General features: G+C 37.4%; 2 protein-coding genes across 5 annotated transcripts; both read left to right on the top strand.

Moving 5' to 3' along the window:
* Positions 1-413: 413 nt before the first annotated feature.
* LOC122871145 (protein mono-ADP-ribosyltransferase PARP11-like) lies at positions 414-5,816 on the top strand. Of its 3 annotated transcripts, XM_044185856.1 has the most exons (9): positions 512-828; positions 933-1,057; positions 2,064-2,184; positions 2,295-2,370; positions 2,795-2,867; positions 3,388-3,515; positions 3,940-4,091; positions 4,190-4,297; positions 4,644-5,816. In XM_044185856.1, the coding sequence occupies exons 1-9, from the start codon at positions 786-788 to the stop codon at positions 4,658-4,660; spliced, it is 843 nt and encodes a 280-aa protein (XP_044041791.1). In that variant the 5' UTR covers positions 512-785; the 3' UTR covers positions 4,661-5,816. The 3 variants fall into 3 exon arrangements, with proteins under 3 accessions (XP_044041790.1, XP_044041791.1, XP_044041789.1); XM_044185855.1 differs by lacking the exon at positions 512-828 and adding an exon at positions 414-501 and having other exon boundaries at positions 4,190-5,816; XM_044185854.1 differs by having other exon boundaries at positions 4,190-5,816.
* A 92-nt stretch (positions 5,817-5,908) lies between these two features.
* LOC122871146 (protein mono-ADP-ribosyltransferase PARP11) lies at positions 5,909-9,510 on the top strand. Of its 2 annotated transcripts, XM_044185859.1 has the most exons (8): positions 5,909-6,025; positions 6,092-6,191; positions 6,318-6,426; positions 6,510-6,579; positions 6,729-6,792; positions 8,413-8,546; positions 8,637-8,788; positions 8,921-9,510. In XM_044185859.1, the coding sequence occupies exons 2-8, from the start codon at positions 6,096-6,098 to the stop codon at positions 9,217-9,219; spliced, it is 924 nt and encodes a 307-aa protein (XP_044041794.1). In that variant the 5' UTR covers positions 5,909-6,025; positions 6,092-6,095; the 3' UTR covers positions 9,220-9,510. The 2 variants fall into 2 exon arrangements, with proteins under 2 accessions (XP_044041794.1, XP_044041793.1); XM_044185858.1 differs by having other exon boundaries at positions 5,950-6,191.
* Positions 9,511-11,973: the final 2,463 nt, after the last annotated feature.

Raw genomic sequence — 11,973 nt, 5'->3', positions numbered from 1 at the left:
CTAACTGGGCATTAATATATAAGTAGGTCTCTAATGCATCAGATTTTATGAGCTGGGCGGGTTTGTATTTACAATCTTAATCTGCAAAGTAATTTAGTATTACTTAACTATAATTTATACTTACTGTAAGGTGGTAGTGGACAATATTTATCTCTGAAAAGTAGAGGATTACACATAAAGTGGTATAAAATGAAAAATTAAAAACTCAAGTACACAGTAGTTGATTGATGACATACTTTCCACCATTTCGCCACTGGCATTTTTTATTCAAATTAATCCCCACAACGTTGTTTGAGTTGCAAGATGAAACATGTTAAAGCACCATCTGGTCTTTCTGTTGTAATACTCACAACAGCACAACTTCATCTTAATTAAACCGCTTTATGTGTGCGGTATTTTGACAGATTTTCTAACCTAACCTGTTGTACCTAACGGGACAAACTCAGGGCAATAGCGCTCCACAGCAGGGAGGAGTTAACGCACATTGACGCATGACGTTTGGTGAGTGACGAACCAGGAAATAAAAGTAAACAACGGATAGGAGGACGAAAATGTTATGTAGCGTTAGTCATCCATTCTCATTCCGAGTCTGTGATTTTTGTGGTGATTTATTCATAATGCATGAAGGATTTATATCCCGATAAGGACAGGGACCCAGTTAGAAACAGGCTGAAAACGGGTAAGACACCCGTAGAGTTGAGAAAGAGTCGGGTGCGGCAGCCGCTAATGATAGCTAGCTCGATATGGCAATTTCCTGTATTATTTGAATTTGTTTACAGGATGAAATGCCCTCACGACCATGGCTTAAAAACATCTCATTGACGTTAGGTTTGTCACACGAACAAAACACTATCCTGCCCCCCCATACTTTCTTTTAATTTTAGATGCTATTTGCCTAAGTCTGTTCGCGTGTTTTCACTTATTAATTTCAGATTTAGCTATGTTAGCCATCAGATCGTCAGAGGAGGAGTCCACTGAGATTGAGGAGATGGACACCTCAGAGCCCAACTGGTGCTGGTTCTACTTGGCTGAGTGTGGAGTGTGGCATATGTTTGAGGTAGTTCACAGGACATGACAACTTTGCACATCACAATCCACTTTCCACCAGTCCTTATACTGTGTTCCCCGCCTATTGCCCCTCCCTCTGTGATACCTGGGTCTCTAATTGTGAGCAATTGAGAGCCAAGAGTGTGCAGGTTTTAATGTCAGTCAAAGACTACTCAGTGCAATGTCACAGACTAGCTCTTCCTCTTTGGTTGAGGTCCATTAGTCAATACATTTCCTTGTAGTCTTTGGTTGGCACGAAAAATGGCACATGATTACAGACCAGTACTGTCAATCCCATGGCATTGTTAATTTCCATTCACCCATTACCACAATATATAAGTTAATCATTAGGGGAGCTGCAATGATTTGTCGATTAATCAATCAGTCGATAATCGATCCATCGTTCAAGTTATTTTTCAAGTCCAGGTTGTCAAATGTGAGAATTCACTGCTTTTCTTGGCCTTTGTTGTAAATTTAATATTTTTTGGTTTTGGACCATTGGTCAGACAAAACAAAACATTAGATGACGTCACCATGTGCTCTAGGATATTGTGATGGGAAGTTTTTTACAAGTTTTCTGATATTTTATCAACCAAACAATTCAACGAGAAAATAATCGGCAGATTAATCAATAATGCAAATAATCGTTAGTCGCAGTTCTAGACTAGGACCGGATGATTTATGGATGATTTACTAACGGTAACACTTATTTACATTATCGATTAATCTGCAGATTCATTTCTTAACTGTTTATCTATAAAATGTTAGTCAATGGTGAAAAATGCTTTCCTTAAGCCTAATGTGACATCTTCAGATTACTTGTTTTGTCTGACCAACAGACCAAAACTCACACACAAGACAAAGAAAAGCATCAGATGCCCCCAACGAAGAAGCTGGAACTAACAAATGTGTCCCTTTTTTGCTTGAAAAATTTACAAAAGTTATTTTCTCGATTAATCAACTAATCGTTTCAGCCCTCCATCAGACTAATTTATCTTTCTCAATTTCCCTGTCAGATTGACCCCAGTGCAGCCTGTTCTGTGACTAGTGCTCAGATTGAGCAGTGCTACAACAGAAACCAACGAGGTGTCATGGAATTCTACACAGCGAAGTACACCTACAGGCTGGACTTCTCAGGTATGATGATGTGTTAGTTAAAGTAACACTACAGGAACTTCATCAGATAGAGAATATTTAGCATGAATATGAGTTCCTGTGCCTCTAATCTTTATTAAATTTCTCACCAGTTATGCGGCAGATAAATGTAACGACAGGGAAGCAGCGGCCAATCAAACGCTCCCTCCACTCTGCAACTGGCTTCAGGTACGATTTGGTGACATCCGGAGAACTTTTTTGTCTTCAGTTTATCCCTTCATTTAACAAAGAAAAGATGTTGGAAGGAGCAGGATGAGGTTGTGAGGAAGGAGACAGTGCTTTAAATGTAAGGTCAGGGTTCAAGCATCTGCCAGCCTCAGGAATCCTTGATGAAACCCTAAATTCCTACCAGCTCCGCAGGGAGCTGCCCTGCAGCTGACCCTGAGTTTAGGTCTCTCCAAAAACACAACTAGCAAGAGAAAAGAGGATTTCTGCATCAGGAACAGATATCTTAGATGAGGGTTTTTTCTTTATTGCATGCTTTACCTAAATGACATTGGTGTATTGACATAATACAAATGCACTCAGCCTTATACTGCTGCAACAATTTAATTACTGACCCCTCATCTCGCTCTTTCACTTATACTGTCAGGTTTATTTGCGATAATCTTGCCTTGCCTGTTCCGTGTCACTGGGAGAGAATCAATACAGATGAGCCCTATCAGGTGAGTAAAATAACACACATTACTGTGACACACACTGAGTTTAAAACTTAATTTGGTACACACATACACAACCAACACTGACTGTATTTAGATGAAAAGCCTCCCAAAATTCAGAGTAATCATTGAGTTGAATACAAAAGTGTTGCCTAATTTACTAGCTAGAACTAGTCAAACGTTGCAGTTCAAAACCTTCAATATTATTATTATTTTGAAATCACAAAATAAAACCAGCTTATAGCTGGTGTTTGTGGTGTTATTTCCCACCTCAAATGACTGTCGAAGCTAAACTCTAAGTTCAAGGAAATCAGAAAACTGATTCCAGTTCTTAAAACATCTGGTGGCAAGTGCCATGTAAACAAAATGTGATCATTATGACAAGACCTAAAATAACATATGAATGTTTCTAAATTGTATTTACAATAACATGGTCTTCCATTATTTTGTTTTTTCTTTCCAACCAAGCTTTGACAGTGTAACTCACCATTACTTTTACTGTTTTATTGTGATTGTGTTTTTGCAGCTCATCCAGCTCGGAAGAGACACCTATGAGTTTAAAGAAGTCGCCAGACTGTATGAAAGGACTATGGATCATCCCATCAAATCCATCCAGAGGATTCAGAACCTGGACTTATGGGAATTCTTCTGCAGGTAGACAATTGTTGTATTGTTGTGAGTGGACTGCACAATGTCCGAAGTGCTCTTTTATGTTAGCAGAGGATTCTGCTGTGATGGTGATTGTGATTTGGGTAATTTTAATTTTGCGTTTGTAGTCCATGAAACATTCTGCGAGAGACATTATGGTACTTTTCCCAGCTCCTTCTGCAGACACAGCTTTTCTTCTGTTAAAGTAAATCAACAGAATGAAACCCAATTGAGAGCCTTCTCACTTTTACTGGAACATTTAATCGATTTTGATGCAACATCTGAAACCTTGTCTTTTCCCATGAAAGTCAGTCATACTGTAGTTTTGTGCACATCCCTGTAGCCCTTTGTAGCTTGAAAATACACTTTGTAACAAAGTGATGATCAGTACTCTGTGTCTTGTGTTGTCATTCCTCGGTTCTACCCTAAGGAAGAAAACACAGTTGCGAAAAGTCAAGCGCACATTGGATATTGAGGAGCGAATGCTGTTTCATGGCACAGGACACAGCAACATACAAGCTATATGTACTTTTAACTTTGACTGGCGGCTGACAGGAAGCCATGGCGATGTGTATGGCAAAGGTAGATCCTTCTGTGTTGTGATGTAACAACAACATGAAACAATTCACTACACTTTTTTGTCTGATTTTAAACATTTCATTCAATTTCCCTTCCTGCAGGGAGCTACTTTGCCCGGGATGCCAAATACTCCAGTAAATTCTGTCACACCACAGGGAAGCACAACACCACACTGCAGAGACACGGACTCACCCCACCAATATTTGCTAGTGAGCCGCCCTACAAGACCATGTTTCTGGCCAGAGTGCTTGTTGGAGAATACACAGTCGGTCATCCTATGTACTGCAGACCGCCCTCCAAGGATGCCAGCTTCACCAACTTTTATGACAGTTGTGTGGACGATATGGCCAATCCAAAGATTTATGTAATTTTTGACAGCAATCAGATTTACCCAGAGTATCTGATTGAGTTCTACTGAAGCCTAACAAGAGGATATGTACTGTTTTTTAAATAGAGGCTGGATCTCAAACATGGAAATATTTTGGATACAGAATCAAACGACGGGATGAAATGGAAAAAGAAGCAGCTTAAGGGACATTTGCTTTTTTCTTTCAGTCAGATCCAGCACCTAACTGGAGCATGCGTCATCTAAAGTGCCTTTGGGGAAACTGGAAAACCAAGAAGACAGTAAAGACCTTGTACCAGTTTGTATACTGTACAATATATTCTAAGACGGGCCCTTGTGGTGGGAATGTTTCTGTGACGTAAAAAGAATGAAAATACTGACTAAAGATCAGTCTTTGTGGCAATTTTGTATTAAATGCAGAATCTGTGCTTGCTTGTTCGATATCTGTGCACAGTTGTTTAAAATAAGAGTGGCACTTGCAGCCTTTAGGTTATAGGTGATGTCCTGCCATCGGCCACAGCCCCTCCTTCACATCCACAGTGCCACGCATGAGCTTATTTACAAGTCATGTCGACATAATTCCAAATGACGAAACCAAAAATCATAACACGTTCCAGCTCACTCATTTAGCACCATGATCTGTTCTTGACACCAACATCTGTGTGTTATGTAGGCATTTATTTTTTGTTTTTATTAAAAAAAAACGCTTCTACCTCTACATTTTTTTTACCATGCATCAGTGCACTTTTTCCCCCCTTTCCATGAAAGGTTTTGTAATTGTGTCACAATGACATAAAGTTGTGATGTCGTGTTCACTTGTGGTCCTCGAGCAATATGTTACTGTGTATCTTTTCTGAGCGTTGACTTCAGTCTTTAAAAGACTTGACAATGACTGGGGTTGAATTTAGTATGCGTTTGCAACAAAGTTCATACCAAACCAGAACAAGATCAGTTTTAGCATCACATTTGACTTAAAACCATCCGAGTGTGATGTCACCAACTGCTAACATTTTTCTTTAAAGGAATAAGCAGGTTATCTTTGCACCTGGTGTAAATTTATCACAAAAAAATGAATGTAGCCAGCACATGTATAGTACTGTAATGAAAATTAACCACACGATGTAATATTGCTTTGCTGTGTGCGTTCGTTGAATTCTTTGTATGACTGTGTGTGTGTTTGAGCAAGGAGAATAACAAAAGCATTCAGAGTACTAAGTTTGCCACAAGGTGGTGTAACAGTACAAGAATGGATCTTAAGCAACTCATGCATTTCCTCCTCGTGTGTGAGACACTACAGCTGTGTGTGAGTGTAGGGGTGTATGAAGCTAAATGTGCGTGTCTGTAATTTGCACATGTTACAACTAATAAACTTTTCAACGTAAGCGTGTTAAATTATCTCTTAACATATTCCAGAGGAGAGGACTAATGACAAATGTTCTTGTCTCTTGTCAGTGTCACATGTTCTTCCACTTTCCATTAGTGAGGAAAGCTGGCCTCCCTCAGAGGTGTGGCTAGAAATGACACTTAATTCTTGAGTCAGAAACACCAATATCAAGCTCAATAGCTTCCTGAGCAAATCAGAGAGAGGAAGGTCAGTTTTAAAACGTATATATTTAGCATATTTTGAAGTGATATAATCTATTTATTTTATTTTCAGGACAATGTGGGGCAATGACAAAGAGGAGTACATGGACACATCAGACACCCCATGGTGTTGGTATTATCTGGCAGACTGTGGAAGGTGGCACAGATTTGAGGTAAACTTTTTTCAACATTTCTTTACAGTAGATCAGTCAATCCATTACCTTCATTATCCAAAAATGTATATAGAGCAGAATGTCTGAGGCATAGCTAACCTTCTGTTACCTCTGTCCATCCTGCAGGATGACCCCGATAACGCACTTTGTAGTGAGGATATTGAAAAATATTACCTAAGAAACTCAAAAGCAGTTTTATCTTCATCCAGTTGTCACAGCAAGATTGATTTTTCAGGTATGTGGCTACATTTACTTGTTCACATTAAGTCCTCATTTACCTGTAAAGAACTTTACCTTGACTTCTGTGTTCTTATACAGTCATGTTACAGACTGACCTCATCACAGGAAGGCATAGAAGAATCCATCGGGGCTACAACATTGAGAGAAGGTGAAATGAGGCTTAAAACGCATAAATATGCACGCATACGCATAAAAGTAATTTACAGTCACAACTGTGAGTCGTGGATAAGTCAGTATGGTTTCTTGCAAAATGAAAGTGAAACTGCAATGCAAACTAGTTACTCTTTCCTTCCACAGTTGTTCCTGCTTCAGTGCTTCTCTTGTCTTCTGGGAGAAGGTTGATCCCACCTGTCCTTATCAGGTGACCATGACAGAAATGTTTTGTAAACTATTCAGTAAAGCAAATCGTGACCAATGAATTATAAGGTTCTATCTGTGATGTGAGTGTTTTTGAGATATTGAGGTCTATAGTCCTACATAACAAGCTTCCTTAATCCTTGCTGTAGAACAAAAGTTATAAACAGACAGTTAGAACCACAGAGTTAGCAATTAGCTAGCTTAAATCTGAATTTGTCATATTCCAACAGTCAAATTTTGCCCTTCATTTCTGTCATCTCTGAAGTACTCACAGTAACTTGAGCTACTAATAATATTTAATTCTTGCTAACAAACAGTAGCATGAGCTGTATAGTTAACATTAGCGAGCTAGCTGTCTAGTAGCCCCAGTTTGTGCCTCTCATGTATTAGTAAAGTTGAGTCAGCTAAGCATCCGTTTCTCTGACTGACAGGCAAAGTTAGAAAAACCCAAAAAGTCAAGGCAACAGCACTTAATGTTCTGAAGGTATTTCCACAAATCTCAAAGACTCTTGGATGTTTTTCCATCCAGATGTTTGACTTCTAACATCTGGATGAAAAAACATTCAGTGGACATTCAGTCCACTGCATGATAAAAAAAAAAAGATTTTTAACCCATTTCTTAAGTTGCGACTCTGTTTCGTATCCAGTTAGCCATATGTCCTTGCTCTTTTTGTACAACACAAGACAAATATTAACACATTTTATACAGAAATATGAAATAATAGAAAGTAATATCAATATAGACTAATGATAAAATCTAAAATTGTAAATTCTAAACTTCCAAATGAAGCAAAAACACAGAATTTCCAGCTAGCATCTTTGTTTGGATTAGGAGAATTGCCCACTTGAAAAATTTGTTTTAAAATCTTTTTTATCATGCATACTTTGTTATCCAGATGGTTAGATGAGTCGCCTGGTTATTATCTTTTAGAAAAACAGATGCTTACCACTGTGACTCAAATGTAACGCTAACACATGAGAGGCACAAACTTGGGTTAGCTGTCTAGCATGGTAGCTAATGGTAAAAAAGTTTAACAAAGATACTACTAAAGTGACTCTTAAAATAGTTGGCATTTGTTATCAGTGTCATTCATAATGTTTTTGATAAAATCATCAATTTTGAGGTTCCAAAATTTATGATTGAGTGACTTTTCATGCTTTTTAAGCTCCTTTATTGTCAGTTACAGAACAGTGTGAGGTCACACGGTTAAAAGGTGGAATTTGATTGGTCCTCCTGTGTACATTCCAAGCACTGATTGGTGCATTGAAGTTAGACCCTTATAGAACTAAGTTAAAGAATGACTTTGGAGACAGATCTTTTTCTTTTTGAAATTTTAGGGCCTAAAATTTGTATAAAACAAAAAATAAACCTACAAAAAATGTTGTTGTAAAGAATATTGCCATGCGATGAAGTCATTTTTGACAAAAAAAGTCAGATAGAACCATAATTCTAAGCTTACAAACTATCAGGAAATTGTACTTCTTATAAATGTTTTTACTTCAGTATGTTTATAAAAAAATCAAAAACAAGCCATTGGGATTCAAAAACTGCACTGCATATATGCTTTAATATTTGTTTCACCTGAAGCCTTTATTAAATGTGTATTTTTAATATATTTTACAGTTAATCCCTCTGAGTGAGCTCACCCCTGAGTATCAGACTGTGGCAGGTTATGTGAAGGAGGATGGGCTGTTGGACAGATCCATTGTATCAATCAGCAGGATACAGAATTTGGACCTATGGGAAATATATTGTCGGTAGGTAGATCTTTGAGTTGCGCTCGCTCCATTCCCTTCATCATTCCGCTTCTTTGTAATCAAAATGGTCGTTCTTTGTTTGTGTCAAAGGAAAAAGAAACAGTTAATGAGAATTCAAGGTGTCAAAGAAATTCAAGAGAGAAGACTCTTTCATGGGACCGAAATAAGAAATATCGACAACATTTGCAAGTATAACTTTGATTTACGGTTAGCTGGACAACATGGCCACGTACTTGGCAAAGGTGAGTTAAATGATACAGTAATAACTGTTGTCTGTGCAACTTTATATATACAATGAAAATAATTGTAATGTCGGTCTGACTGTTCACCAGAGTTTCCCCAGTTGAGCTGAGTTTCTTTGTTTTTTTATTTAGGAATATATTTTGCAAAATATGCAACATATGCGGACAAATACAGCAAGAGCAGCACGGATCCATTGCCGTTTTATGGCAGGGAAACACAACGTGTACACAGTGAATGCACTAAAATAATATTTTTGGCACGGGTGATGATCGGGAAATCAAATGTTGGAAAAAAACATTTCCAAAAACCTGATCATGGAAGTTCTGAAGACTCTCACCACAGCTGTGTGGATGATATCAATAATCCAACTATTTTTGTTATTTTTGATCCAAATCAAATATATCCAGAGTATCTGATTCAGTACAGATGAAGTCAAGAGAGGATCCTGAGCATGTACCATACCAACATTTCCAAATTTTTCAACTACATTTTTTAAAGGAGGAGCAAGAATCTGCAATTATATGAATGAAGGCTGTGTTTACATACATTTAGCAAGTAGTCTTAACATTTTTAGTAGTTTAGTTTATGGAAGTATTGTTTATAAAATGCATTATTACAGGTTGACTTTTGTCACATTTGGTTACTATTTAATATTTATGACCACATTACACTGATTTCACTTTGAAGAGGTTTCATAAATAAATTACCTGGCAGAACCAAACCAAAGTCTACATGTGTTTATTCCTGTTTCAACTTTCCCAGGATCTCTAGTGAATTATTTCCCTGAAAATTAAGATTAAATCATTTTACAGAAGTATCTTGGCACTTCAGGCGGCTTTTAAGAACTGTGACTTTTGGAAACGATGGGGAAAGTTCACATAAGAAAAGTTCACCAAACAGTGAAATCTCACACAAATACTTAATATTATCATGCCATTAAGAGTATTTTACAACTTTTTAAAATGTGTACCAGACATATGCACTTTGTGAGCCAACGTCACACCATTAATGGATATCAGAGTTCCCCACTGTTGTCCCAGTGATTGAAAACATCCAATTCTAATCTGTCACAGCAAAACCCATGTAATGTTACCAATACATGAGAGAAATCATACTAATGAAAAATGTATTTAAATTTTTTGGGCTCAAATTGTGAGAAAGGTCTTAATAATTATTTCTTAAAAAGTCTGTGTGTCTGTATTTTTTCAAAATAAGGTGTCTCTAAATATCTATAAAAAATGGATTTGAATTTTTGACAGTATCAGTCAACTACAGGTCAATGTTTGAGTAAGAGGCATATTGAGATTATATTAACTAAGCACACCACAATCATCACACATCACACAAACAATGAAATATCATTACAATGAGCAAATAACTTATATCGTTCTTTTCATGGTAATGAAACTATTTACTATTGACATTACAGATAGACTGTATTCATGATGTGAGCAGCTCAGATTACAGTCAGAAGTTTTGCAAGTGTTGGGTAGACTTTGTTAACAGCACATACAGTTCCTCCAAACTATTACTAACAAGCTTTCAAAAGGAACAAGGAAAGCGAAACTTAACTCACAACAGCCAAAAAACTTGCACTGTTCTCTGTGAGTGTCAATTTTCAACACACCCCCATCGGTGACGTCGAAAACAGGTGTTCACAAACAAATAACACACCTGCACTGACGTCACTGGCTGTGGTGTGTTATTTATACTACAAATGTTGCAGGAGCTTTTACCCATGCAACATCAGTGAACTAAACAATAATAAATGCAATATATATATATATATCTGACTAGAAGCTGATTTGGTTTCCATAGGCCTGTTTTTCCCTAATGGCTTTATTCACCTCCTCCACTTAGAGTAAATCTTACTGAAAGGGCTTTAATTCTTTGTTACAGTGCCTGTTCAAATGGAGAAGAAAGAAATGGAGCCAACTGTACTTAAGGGAAACTGTCAGCAGAGGTCACTGTTGGCACATGCGACATTTTAGAAATAGAAGTTGAACTCTTGGCACAGTTTAGCGATGGCTGGTCCACATTATGCTTAGTGGTTTCTGATGGCACATTTTTGCCATTATTTTTGCACAGAACTCCTTCAGAGTGAGTTGGCAGCTCATCATTATATTTTCAAAAAGCCGGCAGACCTTCTCCCAGCATCATCATTATTAGTTACCCAAGGGTCACAGCGGTGGTTATATTCAGTGGTGGATTCACTCTACTTCTTTACAATTTTCAGGTACTTGTACTTTACTTGAGTATTTTAATTTCTTGCTACTTTATACTTCTACTCCACGACATTTTAGAGGGAAATATTGTATTTTCTTCTCCACTACATTTATTTGACAGGATTACAGATAATGATTTTATATTGTAATACGTTTTTCATGATTAAACCAGTGGTTCCCAACCTTTCTGGCTTGTGGCCCCTTACAAAAAGCTGATGTCTATGAGTTGTTAGCAGTTCCAACAAAGAGATATTTCCCCTCTAAACTTCCAATTTAAATTAGAAGAATAAAAAATGAATGCAGATTTGTGTGGCAGAACTTTGTATTTTCTTTTTTCCTACCCTGCTATTTGCATCAGTATTACCAATCTAATTATGTCATATGTAATTAACATATCAGTCACAGGGGCCATTTTTATGTATAATGAGTACTTGTGTACTAAGTGTATTTTCATTCTGTACTTTTATTTAAGTAGTATTTTGAATACTGGACTTGTAATGTATAGTGATGTAATGTATATATTATGCAGTTGTTGTTTTTTTGATCAGGTAAATGATTGTTTGTGTGCCCAACTGTTCAATTAAACTGTATCTATGGCCCCTGAACTTTACTGAAAGACCAAGACATAAGGCCTTATGCTTCCTTCCACTAATCCCACATGATTTCCTTGCAGGCGTAGTATCGAGCGGTTGAAGGAAATCATTAATTTGTCATGGAGTGGTTTACTTTAACATGTAGGCCCAGGTGTTGCTGTCAGAAGTCATGTCTGCCGGATATGAAACACCCTAACACACGTAGCCATGATGTGTGAATAACTTTCACTTTCTGAATGACAAAGGCAGCTTACAGTTAACTGGTAGTTAAGTAGCTGCAATAGGTGTAAAGTACAGTAACAAGTACAGAGGAAGGAGAAGGAAGGAAAATGTTACTCAGCTGTAATTAGACACATTTATACTAGT

This window comes from Siniperca chuatsi, linkage group LG23, assembly GCF_020085105.1.
Source record: "Siniperca chuatsi isolate FFG_IHB_CAS linkage group LG23, ASM2008510v1, whole genome shotgun sequence".
Taxonomy (NCBI): Eukaryota; Metazoa; Chordata; class Actinopteri; order Centrarchiformes; family Sinipercidae; genus Siniperca; species Siniperca chuatsi.
Note: the sequence above shows the minus strand (reverse complement) of the source record. Positions and strands in the feature narration are given on the sequence as shown.